Consider the following 25000-nt stretch of genomic DNA (forward strand, 5'->3'; position numbering starts at 1 on the left):
AAGTGCAGTGCCAAGTTTGACGTTGTTTGGATGAGAAATGCTAAAGATATGGTTAAATATATCATTTTTAGAAGGTTGTGGTTTCAAAATAAACATTCTGACAATCTGTCAGCTACACTGTTTACTTCTGAATATTATAGTTTGGTTCCAAAATGTGATAAATCCATTTTGATTAATTTGAGTAAAAATGTGTTTTCTTTACCAAGAAACCAACAATTATTAAAAACACACACAAAAACTGATTTTGCACGGGCACTTTGCACTGCTCCCTGAATCGAGGTGCTTATTCATTTGTGGATGTTAACTGAATCTGTAAGTCAGCTATGCTGTTTACTTCTGAATATTATATTTCATTCTGGTGCGCTTAACGTTATCGCTACTGTGTAATAGTAGCCTATGCTATTCACCAACTAAACATATCCTATTCAATGCGTTCACAGTCTCTTACACGGCCATCATTTGTAGTTGCCTATTCACAAACTGTTTACTCAAGCGCAGCGTTTTCTCGGAGTTCACTGTGTGCTTTTTACCATGCACAAATAAAAATATCACTGAAATTTTTCTGTGTAATTGTAACAATGAGCATTCAATCACACCAAACCAACAATTACTAAAAACACACACAAAAACAGATTTTGCACGGGCATTTTGCACTAGTATTTAAAATTTTAAATACATTTAAAATAGGGCACTATTTGAGGGAACGTCCGAAACCATTGTGGGCGTTATTGAGTGACTTATTCAATCTCATATTCAATCGCACTACTGGAGCTGTGTTCTAGAAATACATGTGATATTGATATGAGGGAAGGCATAGATTCAGAGGCATAAGACATAACTTCTGTACTTTTACTTCAGTAAAAATCGCTCCTTACAACTTTTACTAGTAACGGAGTAATATTTGACCAGTAGTGTCTGTACTTTCACCCGAGTAAGGACGTTGTGTACTTTGTCCCCCTCTGGCACTAACAGAAGCCTGGAGATTATGAGCATTTACACGAGAATACAGAAATACAGGAGCTGAACTGATTCTCAGAAACTCACCCATCAATGTGTGTGAGGAAACCAGTCTGACCCCAGTTCTGAAGCAGCTGAGACACGATGAGCTGGACACACACACACACACACACACACACACAGGAAGTTTAAAGAACGAGAGGCTCGATCGGTTCACTCGGACTGCAGTTTGACACGTAATGTGGCATTTATTTCACAGGACACAAGACACCAGAAGATTCTGTCACATGGTTAAAAAAATAGATTGAATTTTATACATTTAACAGATAAAATAAATGTTATTAATTATGTTCTTTAATATTTATTACACATTTAATGACTTTGCTGATAGCATACGTGTATTTTGCAAATTACTACACCACAGAGACGAGAGAAAATACTTATTTTGTACATTATTAATTGTATAAAACAAATATTAATTATTATTCAAATAAATATTAGCTATTCTCTTTCAATATTTATTGAACATTATTCAATGACTTTGCTGATCTTAATTAAAGAGTATTTTGCAAATTATTACACCACAGCAACAAGAGAGAAAACAATATTTATTTAGTAAATTATTAATTGCATTAAATAAATATTAATTAATTATTATTCAAATAAATGGTAACTAATATATTTCAATATTTATTAAACATTATTTATTGAATCTGCTGATCTTAGAGTATTTTACTAATTATTACATTACAATTAAAAATATGTATTTTATACAATATTAATTGCCTAAAATAAATATTATTATTATTCAAATACATATTAGCTAATATCTTTTACTATTTATTGCACATTATTTATTGACTTTGTTAATATTAATTGAAGAGTATTTTGCAAATAACTCCACCACGGCAACAAAAACAGAAAACTATTTTATACATTTAATGTATAATTTATAAATAACACATTTTCTTAAATATATATATGCATGTGTGTGTATTTATATATAGAAAATAATTGTACTCCGTACACAGACATAAATTATGTAAACACAAACTTTTATTTTGGATGCGATTAATCTCGATTAATCGTTTGACAGCCCTACTATTTTTTAAACATTATTTAATGGCTTTGCTAATCTTAATTACAGAGTATTTTGCAAATCATTACACCACAGCAACAATAATAAGAAAAAAATATTTATTTTATACATTATTTAATGACTTTGTTGATCCCCCCCCACAGTCTCATCAGTGTTAAAGCGCTTGTTTTTTTCCATGCATCTCTTCTCCTGAGATTCACGCTGTGAGAATAATTACAGTTCAGATTCATTATCACGTTACACAGATCTGCTCTCCGCTGGGATCTGAAACACACGTACATTACAAACACGCCACGTCTCCACACTCTCGGAGACGTGTGTGTTTACTGTACTGTGTAGGCCTACGAATGACAGATAATGAGGAATGAGGAACAAGCCTCTCCTGAAGCTGTTGTGCTGCCAAGGCCTGTCGCTTCAGGAAAGATCCGGCAGAAACAGGAATGACAGGAAAGTGTGGATGTCTTACCTGTGTGAAGGTGCTGGTGTGCATCGTCGAGGCCTGGATGTGCAGAACCACCCGATCCACCAACGGCTTCGGCCCCGTCACGAAACCAATCCGCAACCTGACCCAAATAACACAACATTCCCGTTCAAAATACATCAATCACGATCTGAGAAAAGCAGTGAGAGAGAAGGTCATTAATATCGTTTGGAAGTGGTAGTAAGATGGTAAGCAAGTGGTTTTATTTCATGGTAGAATATACAAATGATTTAATGTAAATAATATCAATTACTAGTATAAATATACATTACATTACAAAATATGCATAGGTATGAATACTTTTTTATTAAACTATACATGTATATTTATTATTTATATTAAATAATTGACGGTAGATTTTAAGAACTAATGAATTAAACGCTGTGCAATTATATTTATATATGAATAAATAATTCATAACTTATGTATTCATATAAATATTTAATATAATTAAACAAAATATACATATTATAAATATGAACGTTATATTTGTACATTAATTATATTAATAAATAATTGACAGTACTATATATATAAAAACTATTGAATAAAATGAAATTTAATTGTATATATGAATATTTGAATAATATATGAATAATAATTAACAAATAATAAAAAATATGCATGTATATATATATTATCTACAAATAATTAATATGCAAATGATAAATAACTAAATATATGTGTGTATGAATATTTAGATATTGTGCATTCATATAAAAATATATACATACATATTTAAATAAAATATACATATACACACAACATTTTCACACACATATACTGTATATATATATTATATATATATGTGTGTGTGAAAATTTTGTTATTGAATTATATGTACATAAATAAATAGTTGATAGTAATATATAAAAACCATTGAATTATATTAATTAAATGTAAACAAATAATATAATATATAAACAAATAATATTTTTTATTATCTATAAATAATACAAATTCATTAACTGTACACAATTAAAAGCTATTTCAAAGGTCATGTTCCCAAAAAATATGGTATTGCAATGTTAAAAACACATGGTAAAAATGCATGTGAAAGATGTAAGTGACAGCATATCCAGCTCATATCTTGATCTTGCCATACTTTTCCTAACTCTCTCCCTGAGAAAGAGTTTTTTCCCTTTCTATCTTGAGTCAATATCATGACCCTGACAGCTGTGTCTCGTGACAAAAGCACTACTGTCCAGTGAATCAAGTCACTGACATTTGAAGCACAAACTGGCCTTTGACAGCACCCACCCCGACGACAGGATCTTGGAGAACGAATCTGTTCGGAGGACGCGTCCGTCCACGTCCATGGAGAGAAATGTTGGTGCCCACGGCTGGATGACGAGAGAACAGAGCAGAGTATTGACATTACACTACTTCATAAGGAGCGTTATCTTATCGCAGCCGCAATAGAGAGGCTATCAGAGAGGTCAGTATATGATGACTACTACTTCCTTCTGATTACTCACACAATATAAACAGATGCTGTGAAGAGAGCAATAAATCAGAGGAACTTACTTTTTGGAATTGCAGGAAATAATACGGGTCATCCTCAATGATAAGCATATCATATATCCTGGCAAGCTGCAAATGAAAACAAAATGACAATTTGGTGAATTTTTCGATTTTATGGCCTTTAAGCACATGCGTAAAAAAGGTATTATGTTTTCTTTAACAAGCCTGTAACCACCAAGATCATTGATGGAAAAGACCATTAAAGGGTAACTAAACCCTAAACCAACTTTTTTTAGTTAATGATCTGTAAGAATGGGGCTTTATTAGTGCTGTTCATTGATTCAAGTAACTTTTTTGACATTTGGGTATAAAATGTTTTAATTTTACAATATATGGTGTAAAAACGTCAGACTGCTGCCCTCTTAAGGTCGAACGGTGGCTACTGCAGTTGAATTTTCCTATTGGATGTTGCGGTGGCAAGTGACGTAAGCAGGTTCCAGCTCACCACGCCCCTGGTACGAGCTCACCACGCCCTTGGCACGAGCTAGCATAGATTTATCTGTATTGTACAGTGGGCAGGAGGGCACTAGGTGTAGTGTTGCTGGTTGCAACAGGACTGCTGGACGGCATAACTTGGAAATTAGGCGCCAGTGTTTGCATGCACTTGGCCTGGAAGACCGTGAGTGTGAAACCTGCATTTTACGCGGGATTGCTTCTCCAACGCAATAGAGGTGGAAATTGGCTTCTCCACACAGCTCGCGCTGAAAAGCGACGCAGTGCCAAACGCTGCTCCTCCTGCATGGACTCCACCACCGCAGCGGCATCTTGATGTGAGTGATCATATATATTTTAATCACAATTTATGGTTAGGCTAAAGTTAATCCTCTGGGGTCGACAAACGCCTCGGCGCATTTTTCTGGATTTTTTCACATAGCGGCAAAATATGAAAATGCCTATAGAGAGCGCACTATTGACATCAACTCGATAAAACTCATCAGATGCATGTACTTTACGTCGTCTTGCGACCCTGTGAGCAAACTTTCCATTTTAGAGAGTCTGACAGCAGGTCTCAGGTGCACGCCCCCCCCGCTCACGGTTCGTCCCCTCTGTCTCCGCTGGGCTCTGCCCACTTTTCTAGCATTTTTCAAATATTGCCAGTGGGTGGAGTCAGGCTCTGACCAGGGGTTTAGTTACCCTTTAAAGACTTATTTTTAAGACAAAATATGGTTTTAAAGCTTTCTAACAGTTATAGTGCCACCTATGGTCCGAACTCCATAAATCTTTGCATGCTTGTTTAGAATCATGTGTTGCATGTGCTCACCAAATTACGCAAAGTTCTGAGTTTTCGTTTAGGATTTATAGGCTTTTGAGTACATTTTGCCACGCACATTTTCTAAATGACCCTGTTATAGCTATCCAAAGGCCAAAGTTAAACAATTTTATGATAATTATTGACCTAAAGAGTCTCAAGAATTGTGCCGCAGTGGTTTTATCGAGATTGAGCCAAAAACCTAGGACTAGTTTGCAAAAGTTATTTTTTGAAATAATCTGCAATATTTAATGAACGATTCGATTGACGGCGGCGGTCCTAGAGGCAAATGAGGAGTTCTTCCATGTGGTATGAATGTCGTAGGCGTGTGCCAAAAATCGTGTGATATACAATACTTTACGCATGAGAACGAGTTTCTTTACGATCTGCCTCCGTTAACCTTGCCTGATAGCTGCTCAAACTTCATTGGTCGCCGCCGACCGTGTTTTTCAAGATACGCCAATGTCATCAAAGACAGTCTTGGCACCTTGGACAAAAACACCACATGCCAATTTTCAAGTCAATCAGACTTAGTGTTTCGTAGTTATAGTCATTTTTATGTTTTTTCCATGTTATAGCGCCGTCAAGTGGCCAGTAACCAGAATGAGCTCTTACAAGTGTGCCGAGTTTGTTGAAAATATCTCATTCCGTTCACAAGTTACAGCCATTTAAGTAAAAGAGGCTCCTCCCACTTCGAATGTTTTGGCGGCCCTTAAATTTGAACCTTTTTTGATAATTACTGACAATCAGACTCCAGAGAATCTTGCCGCACTGGTTTGGTTCCGATCAGGCCAAAAACCTAGAACAAGTTCGCAAAAGTAGGTTTTTCAAAAAATCCAAAATACCCGAAAAATGTAAGAGTTATGAGTGATTTCACACTTTTCCCCGCTGTAGCGCCTCCATCGGGCCGATTGGCGCGAGTCTTGGTGACGTCGTAGACGGTGTGAGTACTACCAGCCCTCAGAGTTTAAAGTCTCAATGACTTTCGGTTTGGTCTGCCTGATCTTTTGAGTCAACGAACGTCTGACTGTACATGAAACACTATATATCAGAAATCACTGATCACAGATCAGGCATTAGAATTAACATGATTACTTACATGTTGTGGCATTACTGTCGACTCTATATCTTACGGTAAAAGTCTGTTTGTAAAGCCTGCGCCGAAATGCGACTGATTTACCAAAGAATGAACCGAACAAACAAATAATGCTCTACTGAGACTTTCCTAGCATTCGGAACCTTTGGAAGGTAATGTTATTTTTAGTCCAGTGATCCTGTATTTCTCTTCTCATGTGTCAGTGGGCGGGGCCAAAGACATGATGATGTAGAAGTGGGCGTTACTCTTCGGCACTATTACATCATGTGACAGAACAAGTCGTTTTCTGAGCGTGGACTCAATAAAAGCTGTTTTTCGGACTAACAAGGACGGACATTTTTAATAGTATTATAACAGATTTTTTTTATAGCTTTAATTTGTTTTTATTTCAGTTTTAGTAAATTTAGTACATCAACTTCAATTTATTTCTGTTAGTTTTGTTTTATTATTTTACTATAACTATTTCAATTACAAAATTATATTTTTAATACGAGTTTTAGGTTTTATTTAACAAATACATTTTAATTATTGTGTATACAACATGATAAAAGAGCACATAAACACACATTATTATTAAATCATAAATCACAACATCTTCTGAATGTTGTTGTGACATCATACAGGGATCATTTCGACCTCATAACGTGTGCATTGAGGAAATAAACACGGCTTACTTCATAGACTTCCTGTTTCCTCTCATAAGTCATGGACGCCCCTGTGGGATTGCCTCCGTTGGGGATGGTGTACAAGACTCTCGGTACGGTGCAGTTCGGCTTCTGCGCGTCTGATGGGTCCCACTGCGCCAGAACCTTCCTGAGGTCTCCTGGGATCATGCCATGCTGATCGCTGGGCACATTCATGATGTTGCAGCCCAGCGGCTGCAGCTGTTGAGGAGAGAGTTGGCAATAATGACATGTAAACATGTTCCTTTAACGCATCAAGAGAGATCACAGGTAAAACATGCTCCATCTCTGTCCTTACGGCTGCCAGCGTTCCTGAGTATGTGGGAGCATCGAGGAGGACGTTGTCTCCAGGATTGACGAGCATCTCAAATATCTGATGAACAGAACGAAGAGGAAAACTAGAATTTTAGTATATGGTAAAAAGAGGAGAAATCACCAAAGTGTTAGTCTATGATCCAAACAGGCCCGCCGCTCATTATGAGGATGAAAAAAGACAACAAAAATGTAAATGTGAGATAAAAACCACAGGAACAGCAAACGGTTCAGTCACAACACGACCCTGAACACGGCACTGAACAAGGTCATGCTGTGACCGAAACATTTCAACACATTCCCTTTTTTGTTGTCTTTTCCCCCCTTATAATGTGATAAACATTTTCGCTACTTTTTTATCCCAAATTATGGCACATACTCCAATATGCATATCACTAATAATATTAAGCATACTAAAAACTTCAGGAACAGAGTGACTGTATCGCCACAAGAGCATTTATTAAAGGAGAACTCTGGTCAATTTTAACATTGAGCTCATTTTTTTGTACATTTGGAGTGCTGTCAATACAGAGAACAACGACAAAAATCGGTGTTGCCTACACCGAGTTATTCTATTTTTAAAATTGGCACCCTGTTGACTTCAATGGGGCAAGTACTAAACCTGCTTTTAGCCTCTTAACATCCTTGATGTGTCATTACAAGTGTACAGAAAATGTGAGTGATTCCTTCTGAGTGAACACGAGTGAGTCTGACTGCAGTAGATGTGAAAGATATGAATAAAAATGATGTTATTTAAGCCAGCGCAAATACCTTTGTTTACATCCTGTTTTTCGGTTGAAGTCCAAAGTAGTCGATTGCAGAGTTCACACGCATAGGTTTAATACCTATCAGTGATGCGCGGGTTGATCCGAAATGAGCGGGTGCCTGCGGTCACCCGCGGTTACCCGCGGTTACGAGTCATCCAAAAATATTTTTAATGATATTCGGGTCGCGGTCGGTCGGGTCGTTTGAAATAAAGATGCCAATTAAACCTTTGTAATTTATATAGTACTAGAGAGCATATGAGCGGAGTGGGGCGGTGAGAATCTCCGCTCATCGCTCACGGAAATGTTCACCTCTCCGCTCCCCCGCTCAAAGCTATACATCATTCAGGCCGCTCCGCTCATTATCGCTCAGTCAGCGCTCAACGCAGTTTGCTCCGCGCTCCACTCAAATCGACCCCGCTCGCTCCAAAAAAAGAAAACAAATCTACATGTATATCACTTTTAGCTTAGACCACAGCCTTACCTCCTAAAGAACTAATGAGCAACAACAACATTTTTCAAAGAGAAAAAAAAATTCAAATTTCAAAAAATTTCAAATTACAAATTAGGCCTAGGCTATGTAAGAAAGAAGGAATATAGCCTATACACAAAGTCCTGTAAAATTAAACGAATAAATGGGCCTAATAATATAAATAACAATTATAAACAAAAATATAGCCTACATACATTTTTTTTAAAGTAAATTTATTAGGCCAGAATTTTGATAAGTGAACTTTTGCGCAATGCGCACGATTAAAATTTAAATGGGCTTATATCCATTGTACACACAAACTGCTGTAAAATAAAACGAATAAATGGGCCTAATAATATAAATAAAATTTATATAAACAAAAATATTTAAATAGATACATAAACGTTTTAAAAGTAGGCTAAATTAACTATTAGGCCAACATTCTTATAACTGAACTTTTGCGCAGAGCGCAGGATTAAAATTTAAATGGGCTTGTATCAATTGTTTGAATATTACACTATATTTAATTTACACTTTGTTACAAGTTACCATATTCAATTTGCTAACCTTTTGCTTTCTTCCCAGCGTGTTCACATAGCACACTGCATGTTTTTATTCGAGAGATGTGTCTTTTTAGATTCCAAAATGAACCTTTACTGACTGAAACGATGTCTCCACAATCACATTCGTTTTCTTCTACCACATTATAGTTAGTTTTATATTATAGTAGCCTACACCTGTATGACATCTTATTTTCCTTTTTGAAGTAGCCTACTTTTTTAACTCCATTATTGAGCCGAATTTTGACTGAAAATAGAATCCATCTTGCAGTCATCAACAGTAGACTGAGTCAGGCTTGACTGAGCATGCTTCAGAATCGTGGAGTGCGCGGAGCGAAATTGGAGCGGGAAACAGGGCGACGCTCCGTCCTTTTAAAAATGCCGCTCTGCGCTCTGTCCAAGATCCGCTCGCTCCCGCTCCACTCCGCTCACATGCTCTAGGCCTACACTTTACTGGCTGAATAACCATGACACACGAGCTCAGTCTGCAGGTAGAGATGGAGGCGGCAAGAGAAAAGGTGAAGACTGGGGAGTGGAAGCTACTTTTAAAAAATGCGGGTCAGGAAGCGGGTCGGGTACAATATTTTCTTCTTTTTTTTTTGCGGTCCGAGTTGCGGGCGGGTTAGTTGAAAACGTCGGTCGGGTGCGGGTTGTTTATACATTGACCCGCGCATCACTGATACCTATGATCACGCGCGTGAACTCGGCAATCGACTACTTTGGACTTCAACCGAAAAACAGGATGTAAACAAAGGTATTTGCGCTGGCTTAAATAACATCATTTTTATACATTTCTTTCACATCTACTGCAGTCAGACTCACTCGTGTTCACTCAGAAGGAATCACTCACATTTTCTGTACACTTGTAATGACACATCAAGGATGTTAAGAGGCTAAAAGCAGGTTTAGTACTTGCCCCATTGAAGTCAACAGGGTGCAAATTTTAAAAATAGAATAACTCGGTGTAGGCAACACCGATTTTTGTCGTTGTTCTCTGTATTGACAGCACTCCAAATGTACAAAAAAATGAGCTCAATGTTAAAATTGACCGGAGTTCTCCTTTAAGGACAGTGGTGTTTTAGTATCATCAGTTTTTATTGGTAAAATATTTTCAGTTTTCATCATAAGTTTTAGTAAATTTGTTGGGTGTTTTTGTCATTTTTGTTAGGTTTTTATGCCTCTCTCTCTCTCTCTCTCTCTCTCTCTATATATATATATTTTTTTTTTTTTTTTTTTTTTGTATGGCAGTTTTGGTTATTTATATATATATATATATATTTTTTTTTTATTTTTTTTATATTTATATTATTTACTATAGGTTAAGTTTATTTTATTTTGAGGAATAAACATTTTTTTATGGTTTCAGTTTCCATTCATGCATTTAGCAGTTCTTTCTTTCCCTGGGAATGAAAGGAAGGCTTAGTTAACTATAATAACCCTGACTAGGGATGCATAATATATTGGTGCCCATATTATTATTATTGACCATAATTAGCCGTGTAAAATGCTCACTATAGGTCTGATTCGGTCCAGATATTCTCTTGCAGGATGTTAGTGGTGTGTGTATGAGGTGGGCGTACTTTACAGAGCCCCTCCTGACTGCCGGTGGTGACACACATCTCCATCTGTCCTCTCTCTGGACTGTAGCCGGCTGTGGGAGGATTGTGGAGGCTTTTCTGAAGATCCTTCATCCATGAGACCAGCTCTGGAATCCTACCAGCACACACACACACACACACACACACACACACAGACAATGAAGCAATAGCAGTGCTTACAGTGCTTATTGTAATTCATTACTGATTTCAAATTATATGACGTAATCAATTAGATTACACATTTTATGTAATGCATTGCATTCTGAATACTTTTAGATTACTTTTGACCTAACTCGTTTATCACATTTAAATTAGGGCTGTCAATAGATACACATTTTTAATCACGATTAATCGCACTCATTCCAGACGCTGGTTTGCTTTTTCCAGCCGAGAAACGTAGTTAGCATATCATCTGGCCATACAGCGTGGGGTGTTTTGACGAACTGCGTCACGTAAATTACGTTAATTAAAAGTTTCACATGGCAATTTATGTGTTATTTGTGTTAAATTATTTTAACGCATTAAGGATTTCCAATTAATCACATGCATTAACTTGTTAACGTAGACAGCCATAGTTAAAATGTTTATTTTGTGCCATATTGTTATAAAAATATAAAAGATGAAAATATATTCCACTCTTTGTTATCAAAAACATGAATTGCATTAAACTTTACACAAGGGTTTTCCAGCAACCTGGGGTTTATGAAGTAACTGGAAGATGTATATAAACGGTAGGCTTTTTAGAAAGAAACATTTAAAAGAGAAAAATGAAGAATTAGGGAGAATTGATAAATCATAAATATCTGTTTGAGTAATGTTTGAGGTGCGAGAGGTCCCGGGTTTAAATCCCGGACGAGCCCCCACTCATGTAATCCATAAAAAAGTAACTGTAATCTGATTATGAGCATTCTTAAAATGCATTATAATCTACAGTAATATCAAGTACTTTATTTTTGGAATCAGATGCCATAATACAGATGAATACATGTAATCTGCCCAGCAGTGAGCAACAGTGTAGTGTTTGATACCCGTATGAGCCGGAGTACTGCAGCGCTCTCTTCATCAGCGTCTCATCCAACACCACAGCATCTCCTCCCTTCACTTCAACTCTGGCCGACTGGAACGGGAAGGTGTTGGGATTGGGAGCTCCTCCGGCCAGAGAGATCAGAGATGGAGGAGATCGCTGCTGCAGCTCAGCTGGATCACAGTGACACCAGAAATGAGGCCGCGTCACGGGTTATTAAGTCATCTTTATGCAATTCAGATTGTTTCACAGCAGCTTTTTCCCCCAATAATGATCAATGATGCAAGCTTCATCAAATATGAGATACATTCGTAAAGCAGCTCTAAAAAGACAAGTGTCATTATTCAGCTCAAGTTATCTATTAAGTTATCTCTTTATCTCGTCATTGAGTCACATCTCAGTCAGGCAGTTCATTTCAATCATGGTAATAAACAGTGATATAATAATAAAAATCAGACTCACTCAGTAAGCGAATAGCCGATGGTTTTCTTGCTGCGCTCACAGCTGTCAGAAAGCGAGCGTAATTCATGATTCTGATGGGATGGAGGACATGGAGAACTTTTGAACAGATAAGGCAAAGAAAAGAGATTTTAATTTGTGTGCATCTGTACTAAAGTTTGTTACAAAAACAAGTTTCTGTCATAATTTGGAAACAATCCTAATGGGACTTTTAATGGGATTATCCACAAACATATTACTGGAGATATATGTATGGGTGTAATATATATATATATATTATGAAGAGTTCAGATGCAAAAGCCTCTAAGTGCCATCTGAAATTTTCTTCTAGAATGAATTTTTTTTATCAAGCTTGTATATTTAAGTTCAGCAATTTCACTTAAATGGCAATGAAAATATCCTATTAATTGTAATTTAAGTGAAATTACTGAACTTAACTATCCGAGCTTGATAAAAATGATAATTCTAGAAGAAAATTTCAGATGGCACTTAGAGGCTTTTGCATCTGAACTCTTCATATAGCCTATAAAATATATAAAAAAGTGAATAATGCACATATTTATAAATAGACAAAGAAAGTGATTTATTGTGCAACAAAAAAGTATAAAAGGAACATAAACATAAATCTGCTTGTTTTGTAATAAATCATACTGATTCCATTTTTGATTATGAAATTTAAGACTTGAAACCGATTTCTTGTGCAACCGGTTTAACAAGGTGCATTTTAAATTCACTCCTGGATTAAAATCTCGATATCTTGAAAATGTCATCTTAAATTTCGAAGAGAACCATATATTTATGCAACACATGATTTGCTGACTAACATGCACGACCGAAAGTTCAACTCCAAACGTCAACAGCGATCAAACCCACGTGGAATGAGCGTGCAAATAAATCACACGCAAATCAACATAATCACCATTCGTATAAATAAATACATAATACGAATCATCAGAACTGCAAGCTTTGTAAAACGACACACATTTTACAATCTACAAGCCTAACCTTTAAAGCACTGACCCGTAACTTCCCGTACCGCTGAACGTCTCCCGCAAAGACTTCTGGGCCGTGTAGTTTTCTTTGTGAGACATATTAAAGAGATAGTTCTCCCAAAAATTAAAATTCTGTCATCATTTGCTCACCCCCAAATTGTTCCAAACCTGTATGAATTTATTTGTTCTGCTAAACACAAAATAAGACATTTTGAAGAATGTATTTTTCCCACCGCAGGTTACAATCTTTCTTCATATTATCTTCCTTTGTGCTCAGCAGAACAAAGAAACTCATACAGGTTTGAAACAACTTGGGAATGAACCAATGATGACAGTGAATTTAATCAAATAATAATAAAAAAAAAAAAAAAAAAATGAAAAAAATAAAAATAAAGATTTTTCATTTTTGGGTGAACTAACGTTATACCTTTAAGCGCCAGTCCAAAATATCCACACGCTTGCGATTTTTGCACTTGACCTCTTGTCTACTTTACTACTTATATTATGTATTTCTTTCCGGAGTTTGGCCAAAGCCGCAAGCCGGGTATTTTGTAATCCGGCCACCAAATTGGGTATTTTGGACAGGCACAAACATTTTGCTCTTCGGGGAACAGAAACACCTGGTAATCACAAACGACTGTGATTGGCCCTGTCTAAGCAGCGCTGAGAACAGTTACAGGTAACAAATGACATCACCATTTCTCATTAAATCGAAAACACACAACCAAGATTTAAAATATGAGAATTATGCTGCGTTCACACACAAAAAAATAAATAAATAAATAAAATTCACATCTACTGTCCTGCAACATTTGTGACGAAATGTAGAAACAACCTAAGCAGCGGTGAGCGAGCGAACTACATTACCCACAATGCTTTGGCTCTAGGAAGCACATTTGTAAACACAATGCTAGAATGCTAAGGGAGTTTGCACAGGAATTAGTACATTTGCGTTAAACTGATGGAGAAATAGACCCATATATGTATTCAGTATGATTATTGTGGTGATTAATTAAGGTCAAACTCACTTTACGTGTCCATGGGGAAAAGAAAAGACATGATTCACCCCAGATTTCTCGCTGGTAAGTCTCATTTAACGCTTTTGTAGAGGAGAGAGAATTATAAGCGAGTGTTCGTGTCTTCTTGGGTATTAAACGCATATTAATTAAAGGAATAGTTTACTCAAAAATGAAAATTATCCCATAACTTACTCATACACCTAGGATGGCTTGAGGGGGAGTACATTATGGGATAATTTTCATTTTTGGGTGAGCTATTCTTTGAACATGCACGATAATGCAGACCTCACAGTTAAAGTAGGACATTGAGTGTATATTCATTCATTCCTGTGTTTTTCTAATCAACTGAATGTCATGTAACTGTGTGCTTGGTTGATGTTTGTTCTTCAGGAACCGGGGATGATTATAACCTCCACAAGAAGAAACACAAAAAGCACAAGAAACACAAGAAGAAGCACCACCGGGATGATGGACACAGTTTCTCCTCTGAAGCTCTGGAGTCTCTGTCAGACTCCGGGATGCTGGTGCTCAAACCTCCTCAACTCAAACTCAAGATCAAACTTGGAGGTCAGACTCTAGGCACCAAGAGGTCAGTGCTTTCACCCACATGGATTTAGACTGAGACTTCTAAACATGAGCTTTTTGTATTGATCCCTTTGGGAAATGGTCCCAAATTATAACGTATATATAGAATTATAGAATAAAGTTCTATTAGAATTTCTTCAGAATTGTTTTTAAAACGTTGCACATATTTTATCAAAACTGCTTTTGCTGAACAACCTGTTGCACGCAATCTAATACATGCCTTCTGACCTTTTATTATAATAATTGTAAAAACGTGTATCTATTCGGATCATGATACATAAATAAATCTTTCATAATTTTTTTTTTATAAAGTAAACATAAGAATAACTTTTATATTCTTATTAACGTTTCAAGGTGAGCATTTACTGAAATGAAGCAACTTGGGCTTACTTTTTTATCTGTACATTATTTTTTTTTATTTTTTTTTTTTAGAAAAATCATGTTAAAATGAGAGTATAAAATAAGATACAACATAAACTATATATTAACTCCTTTTGCGTTTCTTTAGACAACAAAATTACAATTTAAAATGTTTCACATAATACCTTAAACTGGAAAAGATTTGATTTTTAATAAGAAAGAATTCAGTTTTTTTTTTTTATGCAGTATGGAGACCTTTTATTTTTTTATTTGTTTCACTCTCCCTTATTTATGTTATACAAACATGTTAGAACATTATTGTACATAATATCTATGCATGCATTTTTTTATCAGTTCATTTTGTTGCAGAATGTTTAAAAAAATAAATTATTACACATATTCTCAAATAGACAAAGCAAATATAAGTGATTAAATGTGCAACAGAAAGCATTCAAAGTGCTTTTTGAAATTGTAACTTTAAATACATAAATACTTCAAATAGATTTATTGCACAACAGGTTTTTAATTCACTTCAAAATCCTTGTCTTGAAAACTTCACCTTAATTTTCAAAGAGAAACATGTGCATGGAAAAGGTTGTTATTGGCATTTTCCTCATGCACATTTGAATATTGCAACTCAGCCAAACAGATGTTTGCTTTTGGTCAGCAATAAGAGGCTGAGACTTCAAAACATGAGCTTTTTGTATTTTTTACATCATTATAATATCAATATATTTACAGTACAACAACTCACGAGTGTCACTGTCTTACTGAACTCATGGAGTGATAACAGAACAAATCTCTTATAGATGTTAATGTAACAAATTAATACATATGCCTTTTCTTTATATTGGTTTATTCTTGCTTTAAAAGTCCCCCAGTAGTCAATAATTGTTAAGGGTGTCACGATTCTCCAAATCCTCGATTCGATTACATTTTCGATTCTAAAGTCACGGTTCGATTCGATTCTCGATTTGTTTGATTGTAAAAAAATTGCATCGCAATTGCATGTTACAATGTTTACATGGTACAATTAAGCTACACTTTTTTATTATTTCAGTTCAATTCAATTATTGTGATTTGATTTAATATTGACTCATTTGGATAAATATTAGGTAGGCTACACAAGATAGGCTTAATTTGTCTAAAAAAAACCTAAAAACAACTCACCTAATGCTGTAAACATACAGAGAGCCTATCAGCTGGTAGTAGGCTATTATTTAAGGTTAAAAATAATTAAATATAATGCGTATTTATTTATCATAATAACAACTTTATTTAATGATACAAGTAAAAAATATAATATGTAATATAGAACACATATTTAGCAAAATACTCTATAGCTATTTTTTTCTTGCCAACTAAGTGCTATGGCCTATATTATGGTCATTAAATGGCTTTCCTGAGGTAAATGTGACATAATTGTTCTCCAGCTGTTTTATTGACCTCTTCACGCTGATGAAAAACACTGATTGATCGATATTATGTATGAGGAATATACATTTCGGTAAGTTGTACTGTATCTTTCAACATTAGCTAGAGATCGATCATCGCATCTTCACGTGCGCTAGGGATCTGTCACGTAACATTTACAAGCGCCAAAACGGTATTTATTGTTTGAATTTCGTAATAAAATTGACAGAATCTGAGAGCTGAGATTTGTTTATATCATAAAGTAACCTGCTCTAGCCTGTCGGTCTCCGTGTCTTCTTTGCTTCGCGATTTTTCTGTGCGTGAGAGCGTGTGAAAAGTGTCAATTGCGTGTGTCTCACGGTGAATGCGTGAGAGTTGGCAGCACTTCAACACGTGTGTTTTTTTCTTTCGCTTGGCAAGCCGAGCTGACGTGACATGGGGGCGTGACAGCATCGACGATTCCATTTTTTGATTCGATAATCGAGATTGAGCATTAATTTCGATCGATTTCAATTTAAAATCGAAATCGTGACACCCTTAATAAATGTATTCCTTAAAACTCATCTTCGATCACCAAAATGACATATTTAAACCTTTTTTCCTTGAAAAGAAATTCTTTATGCCTTAAAATGGCTTGAATGTAACTCGACACCCTTGCCTCTTTTAATATATGCGGTTTTATGAATATGCAAATGAGCCCCGCCTCCACTCACTCACACAGCTCAGAGATCCACTCGTTGACGATCACACGTTAATCTGATTGGTTACAAGGTAGTTTGTGACATCAGAAACACCAGCGATTTCAAAGTGTGTTTTTGAGACCGTCTTTGGTTCACAGCAGTTTTAAGGAGAAAATACTCAGCAATGGTGTCGACTTATGAATTTACACATGGTTTGACTTAAAGCGTATTAAAAACACCACATAGACACATAAACAACATTAAAAGCTGGATTTTCACCACAGGGGGACTATACAAAGGGGCACTGAACAGTTCACCCCAAAATATGACACATAAATTATAGACAAAAAGCTTCTTTTGTGTTTCACAAAAAATATTGGTATAGTTTGGAACAAAATATTTGTAAAGCATGGTTGTAGAGACTAAAGATCTGGGCTGGTAACCGAAAGTTTGCAGGTTCAAACCCTGTAAGAGGGGATTCATAAAGTGTGATGTTGTCTCTCTCTCTGTAATAAGTCAGTTCTGTGTTTCTGCAGTGTGCCCACGTTCACCGTGATCCCGGACTCTCTGCGCTCAGTGTCGTCTCTGAACGTAGAGACTGATGATGATGGTGATGATGATGATGATGAAGAGGACGACTCTGATGACGACGTGCCGTCAGAGGGAGTTCCTATAGAGCAGTACAGAGCCTGGCTGGGTGAGCGGGACACTCGAACACGCAGAACCTGGAGCCGAATAGAGGGGAAACGAAGCAGTGTTAAAGGAGTAGCTCACTTGAAATGAAAATTAGCCCATGATTTACTCGCCCTCAAGTCATCTTAGCTGTATATGACTTTCTTCTGTCAGACGAATACAATCTGAGTTATATTAATAAATATCCTGGCTCTTCCGAGCTTCATAATGGCAGTGGATTGCAACCATCAGATTGAAGCTCATAAAAGTGCATCCATCCATCATATAAGTCCTCCACACGACTCCTGTGGGATAATAAAGGCCTTCTGTTGCGCTTTAGTAAACTGTGTATGTTCATTTGGCCGGAAGCTAGAATTTTACTTTGTAACGTGTTAAATATGAATATGCTTCTTACATATACAGCTAGGATGGCTTGATGGTGAGTACATCATGGGGTAATTTACATTTAAAGTGAACTACTCCTAGACTGGGTAAACCCAGGCCTGATCTGTCTGCGATTTGATTTCGCCCATCGGCTCAGGCTGGAAACCTGTACGTTCTTCTATCCTGCTTCCGTTACAAATCTGCGGGGACCAATCACAAACTGGCTTATCCACCAGGCGTGCTATTGGCGGGATTAATCCAATTCCTTTTAACATCTCGACGATGCTCAATGGCTTCTTTAGTTTAGCAAACCAATCGCTCGAGTGCGTGTAAATGCCTCACTTTCATGTTTTTTTTGCACAACCTGCACAAAAAAAATCGCTCAGTGCCATTGTTGCTTCTGCAAACCGCTGAATAAATTCCACTAGAAACAAACCTTGTTGTATTATTTTAATTTAATACTGTGAAGCTGCTTTGATACAATCTGTATTGTGAAAAGTGCTATACAAATACTTGCTCCAAACCCAGATCGCTGGTCTGATTGGTTGAAGGACTATCCAATTGCGTACAGAGTCGTTTGAGCTCTGCCCGTTGATCACGCCTCTTGTGCAGGAGAAAACACAGAGCAGACTCCTCAGACTAATGTTCAGTCTTAAAAGATTGAGCTCGGTCTGGTGATAGCCAGACTAAACTACTCCTTTAATGTGCATGTGTGTGTGTGTGATACCCAGATGAGGACAGTAACCTGGACCCGTGTCCCCTGCCCGACATGGACACGGACTCGCTGCTGGGACGCCCGATGGACGAGGAGGAGCGATGGCTGGACGCGCTGGAGAAAGGAGAGCTGGATGATAATGGAGAGCTGAAGAAAGAGATCGACGAGTCTCTGCTGACGGCCAGACAGGTGCCGTAGAAACACACACATCTGACCGGTGGGACAGGAACACACTCTTATACAACCTCAATACAGGGTTCCTACACAGTTCCCACTTCAAGATTCCAGACTTACATTTCCAGACCGTATTTAACATCACTTTCACAATTACTCACTTTTTTGGGGGAGTAATGCAATATCAAAACACATTACTTTACCTAACACTGTTTACAAAAGATTTATGTCTTTAGATTTATCAGTTTCCACAAAAATATGAAGCAGCACGACTGTTTTCAACATTAATAATAATAATAATCAGAAATGTTGAGCAGCAAATCATCATATTAGAATGATTTCTGAAGGATCATGTGACACTGAAGACTGGAGTAATGATGCTGAAATACAGATTTGATCACAGGAATAAATTATATTTTACTATATATTCACATAGAAAACAGTTATTTTAAATTGTAATAATATTTTTAATTTTTGATCAAATAAATGCAGCCTTGCTGAGCAGAAGAGACTTTCAAAAACAAATCGTTACAAATGAATAGTTGTTGACTAACCTTTACTGGTAACTTGAGTTATTTGAGTGATCTTGAGTTTGTCCTCTGTCTGAACAGAAAGCCCTCTTACACAAGCAGCAGATCCAGCCGTTGCTGGAGCTTCCCATGGGATACAAAGAGAAGGAGCTGACGGCCGAGATGATGCAGAAGCGCGAGGAACGTGCTCGCAAAAGACGTCTTCAGGCGGCCAAGAAAGCAGAGGAGAACAAGAACCAGACCATCGAGAGACTGACCAAGACCAGCAAGGCCAAGATCAAGAGCATGCGGGAGCGCAAGTCCAAACAGGCCCAGGTGCCCATGGTGAGGTACAGCAGCAACGCTCAGGGCGCCGGCGTGTCCTATCCCGCCGGGATCCCCGTCCCGACTCCTTCAGCGCCGCCAGCGCCTCCTCCTGTCCCGGCCAGCTGCGGGGTGTCGGGATGCTCCAACCTGAGGAAGTACTCGTGTTCACAGACCGGGACGCCCCTGTGCAGCCTGGAGTGCTACAGGAGGAACCTTGTTCTGCTGGAGGGAGTCGCGTAAACGGAGCGCATACAATAATGTTGAACAGTTGTTTGAAGAAAATCATGCTGAAGTTGTATTTATGTTGTGCATTCAAACCCAAATTTACAGTCAATTTCATAATACATTAACTTAAACTGTTAAACATGTAGAAATTAACATTAATACATTAAGGAGTTTTCATTGTTTATTTCGAATGCAAATTGCAAAGCGTTTTCACATTTCTTCAGTTTGTTTTATTTTTATTTAATTCAATACGACTAACTCAGAATACTTAACTAATAATTACAAGAGAAATTCATAAATCATGAGAATGAATTTCTGTGAAAATAGTTGATAAAGCTACTTTGAATTGAGCTCAACCACATGACGGCAAGCAAACACGTTTTAATGTAAATCCTTAATATTGTGGAGATTGTTGCATTGAATTTGAGTATAATAATGGTTAATAACAAATTCGTTCTGAATGAAACTCACTATGTAACGTGTGTGAAGCTATTGTGGAAACGGTCTGGTTTATTTTTGTAAAAACACTGAAATAAAGAACACCTGACGTAAATCTGCTTTCATTTATTTGATAAATGATGCACATTTGTTGGATGTATTACAAAGTTTTAACTTATGAAGTTCCACACCTTTAATAAAAAAATACAAAAACATTTCATATCAAAAGTTCAGGAAAGGCTGTGGTCATAAACGCTGCCGAGAAAACCTCATCCCGCTTGATCCAGCGAGGAAAGGTCAAGGGGAAAATGGCGTTTCTAGTGTTCGTGAGCCTGTAGCTTGTGAAATCCAGCATAGTTTGAGGTATTAAAGTTGTGCTTTTCACCATTTCGGATGCTTTAATCGTTCATTGCTGCAGACGTTGCTTGTACTGAGCAACACATGATTATCATCACAAGGATAGTTCTGTCTTCAGCATGAACCAGCAGTTTTCTGTCCTCGTTCACACACACACCTCACAATGATCCTCTCCTGCTTTATGGTGGTGTGACGCCGACGCTACACGGCCAAGCCGAAAGACAGCCGGAAGGCCATTTCCACGGGAGCTTCTGCCACGGAGTCATGGAAGCACACGTAAAACTCCTGAGGGACGGGTTCCAGAAGCATTCGCCTGCAGAGATCCACAGTCAGAGCTGGAAACACACTCATGCTGAATCACAGTCAGGAGGATCATGGGAGGATGTTGGGGTGTGTTCAAGTGCAAATGAAAGAGAATTCAAAATATTAATAAATGCTATAATGGTAATGGGCCATATGCTTGTTTATAATAACAACGAATGAAAAAAAAAAAAAAAAACCGATTTATTTAGGAATAAATATACTGATGCAACTTATAATAGAAGTTATTTGCAGTTTGCAATCATCAAGATTAAAACGTCTCTGATATCCCGTGAGGAAAACACAACTGTAAAATTAATGCATTTAAAAATAAATACACATACACTGTAAATTGACTTACTTCAAATTGTAATTAATTATTAAAAAACTAAGTTCAATTAAAAGAATAAAATAAACAAACTTTTTTTGAGATTTTTTTTTAAATATACAACAGACAAATACTCAAAATTCTAATTATTAAAATGTTGTTAAATTAAAATAGTTTTTTTTACATTTTAAACACACAAATATTTAAAATTTTAATTATATATAGAAATAAATACACTACCGTTCAAAAGTTTGTCTCATAAGTCTAAATTGTTTTGATCAAAAATCATAATTAATCTTAAGTCGTAATTACAAATGGCAAATGATTTAACAAACTGAATAAAAATCTTTATTCATCACTTTGTAGATTTAGAGTAAAAAGTTTGAGTTTTACGTAGATACATTTAAATTGATCTTTTCGACATCATGAATTTCCCAGGAGCACTTGAATACATTACACCTCTAATCTCAACTCATCATAAGCTGCTGGAGGTCAGAGGTCACGTACCCTATAACCCAGTAGGTCATGGTGGGAGCTGGTTTCTTCTGATCCGTCCAGTTCTCAGGTTTGCACTGGAACAGAACTCCGTGTTCTTTGACTGGACCCAAACCTCGAGTGCTCTGGGGCCGCTCGGTCCCTCTGCGATCCTGAAACACATTCACATCAAACCCGTCCATTTAACTATTTCAGTTCATTTATTCTTTCATTTCAAACAACAAAAAAACACAAATAAAATAAAATGTAAAAATACAACAAATATGTTGCAACATACCGAAAGAAAAAAAACAATATCTATAAAGTATTATAAGAATAATTTCAGTATGTTGATGAAGCAGAAGCGTATTATTTTTCCCAACCCCTTATTTAACTCTAAATATAGAGCAGAGCAAATATATTCTATAGCATAGAAATGACCAGCGGTAGCTTATTGATTCATATGTTTAAGATTATTTAACAGACTGGTTGGAATACAGAGGAATGTATAACAGCCTTTACAAATGATTTATTTCGGTAAAGCACATACATTTTATATTTACTGTATATATTAGATGAAAAACTTAACTGACAATGATACATGTAGTAATAAAATACAAAATTATTCAAACTAAAATTAAAATGAAATTATAAAAATGAAAGCAAATTCAAAATATTAATGAAACTATAATAGTATATAAATAATACTATGTGCTTGTTTATATAAAAAAGAGAAGGTTCTTTAAAAAATGGTCTTAAAGGATTAACAACTGCAAGATATTTAACTGTACACATAAATATACAGACTTTTAAAATTGTAATTAGTTCTAAAAAAAAGATTTAAATTTAAGGATAAAATAAATTAATGCAAAAAAATATAAAAAAACCTATATATTTTTAAATTATATATAGAATTAAATACGCTACCATTGAAAAGTTTGGGCTCGCTAAGATTATTAATGTCTTTGAAAGTCTCTCTGCTGAATTTCTGTGATCAAAAAATACAGTAAAATTGTGAAATATTCTATTTTATTATATTTTAACATGTAATTTATTCCTGTGATCAAAGCTGAATTTTCAGCATCATTACTCCAGTCTTCAGTGTCACATGATCCTAATATGTCCTAATAGGTCTAATATGCTGATTTGATGTTTAAGAAACATTTCTGATTATTATCAACAGTTGTGCTGCTAAATGTTTGTGTAACTCGTGATGCATTTGTTCATGCTTCTCTGATGCACAGAGCAGTGTTGCCTGAAACGGGGCAGAAGCGCTGCGGTGAAGAGTGTGTACCCGTGTGGGGAGGCTCAGCGTGAAGGCCTGGCGTATAGACAGACAGCAGTGGTAGAAGTTGTGGATGAGCTGTGGGTGGATGGAGCCGCTCAGATGATGGACTTCTCTGTGTGTGGGAGCGATGAAGATGCCCTGCACCGTCTCCATCAGCACGTAGTGGAAGAGTGTGTTCTCAGCGCCCGCGGTCAGTCTGCCAACACACACACACACACACAGACGTCTGAGCAGTATTCACATGACGTGAGGTCAAGTACAAAGTCATTTAGACATTAAAAGTGACTTACTCTACACTTAAATGAAATTAAAAAAATTTAAAACAAAAACAAGGCAAAAAAACAGCCAGGGCTTCGATTAAGCCAGGATTAGGCCTTAGTTCAGTTAGGACATTTAAAGGGATATTTCACTGCTGGAAAGATGATGTGTATTTAAATTGGGTCATTTATGTAGTAGAAATGTGAAATTATTTTAGAAGTTGGTGCCTTCTAGACTGAGAAAAGCCAGAAAATGTATGTTTGGCTCATGAAAGACAACAACTCCCAGAATGCACTTGCTTCACTGCCCTATGAGGCCACTCCCAAGCCACGCCTACCGGTTACAGAGCGCAGTGTCGGAAGAAATGATCAGGGGGGCAGTGTTTCGGAAAACATTGAAGCTTCCCCGGCGCCGCCACTGATTAGCGGACCATCACCTGCTGTTAGCATTCCATTGACTCCCATTCATTTTGGCGTCACTTTGACAGCGAATAACTTTACATCTGAGGCGTTTAAAGACTCCATTTGTCCATTATTTATTTCTAAAGGAACACAAAAATGTATAAAAGGCTCCATTACCTTGTATCATACATTATGGCCCCGTAGAAGCAGTTTTTATAAAAATAGGCTAACGATTGCGTCTTAACCACGCGACTCTCTGTCGCACAGTAGAGAGATTACCGTATGGACAGGAGGAGAAGCTCGCGGGCAATCGGGGGGACATGGAGGCAAAATGACAAAATAATTAATCAGAATACATAGCAAAAGTTGCTCCTGCTCCAGCTCATGGACAACTCCTACTCACACTCTCCGTCTCTGCAAGTTTCGGAAGGGAATGATTCATATTTCTCTCGGCACAGCTACTAGAAGACAGACGGGTTGCTCACGTCACATCTACGTCGTCAAGCTCAGTTTGAGTCTGCGCAGTCGCTCAGTCATCAGGAAGTGAGTGCTTCTAATTGACTTCACTTTTCTCCGTTGAATCCAATGGGGTTGCTGTGTCCATTTCTTTTACTGTCTATGGAAATGATACAGCTAGGCTACTAGTCGACTCGAAACTGAAAAGACGCTGTTTTATCGTGGGATCCCCCTATGGGCGGGTTGAAGACATACGGGACGAGCTCCTCCTACTGGCTGGAGTCTCTCGCCTCTGGACAAAAAGCCTCCGATGACGCTAAATGTCATCAGAGGTTTTTTCAGACACACAAGACAGAAATCTCTGGTC

At 36.9% G+C, this 25000-nt stretch overlaps 3 protein-coding genes across 8 annotated transcripts in view; 1 reads left to right on the plus strand and 2 right to left on the minus strand.

Moving 5' to 3' along the window:
* aadat (aminoadipate aminotransferase) overlaps window positions 1-13354 on the minus strand; it is a 19917-nt gene extending 6563 nt beyond the window's left edge. Inside the window, exons 1-10 of one of the 3 annotated variants that reach the window (XM_079867659.1) lie at window positions 13299-13354; window positions 12282-12377; window positions 11824-11992; window positions 10778-10910; window positions 7388-7462; window positions 7081-7290; window positions 4065-4130; window positions 3798-3880; window positions 2523-2619; window positions 1045-1106 (exon numbers count right to left, since the gene is read on the minus strand). In XM_079867659.1, the coding sequence (XP_079723785.1) occupies window positions 1045-1106; window positions 2523-2619; window positions 3798-3880; window positions 4065-4130; window positions 7081-7290; window positions 7388-7462; window positions 10778-10910; window positions 11824-11992; window positions 12282-12348 (962 nt within the window). In that variant the 5' untranslated portion in view covers window positions 12349-12377; window positions 13299-13354. Of the gene's footprint in view, window positions 1-1044; window positions 1107-2522; window positions 2620-3797; window positions 3881-4064; window positions 4131-7080; window positions 7291-7387; window positions 7463-10777; window positions 10911-11823; window positions 11993-12281; window positions 12378-13102; window positions 13179-13283 lie in introns of those variants that run through there. The other 2 variants (XM_079867658.1, XM_079867660.1) reach the window with 2 other exon arrangements.
* A 770-nt stretch (window positions 13355-14124) lies between these two features.
* Window positions 14125-20878, plus strand: ino80b (INO80 complex subunit B). The gene is made up of 5 exons (XM_079865751.1): window positions 14125-14352; window positions 14680-14878; window positions 17864-18024; window positions 19115-19287; window positions 19884-20878. The coding sequence occupies exons 1-5, from the start codon at window positions 14310-14312 to the stop codon at window positions 20346-20348; spliced, it is 1041 nt and encodes a 346-aa protein (XP_079721877.1). The 5' UTR covers window positions 14125-14309; the 3' UTR covers window positions 20349-20878.
* Window positions 20879-20888: 10 nt separating this feature from the next.
* Window positions 20889-25000, minus strand: part of intu (inturned planar cell polarity protein) — a 32244-nt gene continuing 28132 nt past the window's right edge. For 3 of the 4 annotated variants that reach the window (XM_079865749.1, XM_079865747.1, XM_079865746.1), the window contains exons 14-16: window positions 23525-23714; window positions 22264-22403; window positions 20889-21441 (exon numbers count right to left, since the gene is read on the minus strand). In XM_079865749.1, the coding sequence (XP_079721875.1) occupies window positions 21330-21441; window positions 22264-22403; window positions 23525-23714 (442 nt within the window). In that variant the 3' untranslated portion in view covers window positions 20889-21329. The other variant, XM_079865748.1, reaches the window with a different exon arrangement.

Source organism: Squalius cephalus (genome assembly GCF_949319135.1).
Source record: "Squalius cephalus genome assembly, chromosome: 3".
Taxonomy (NCBI): Eukaryota; Metazoa; Chordata; class Actinopteri; order Cypriniformes; family Leuciscidae; genus Squalius; species Squalius cephalus.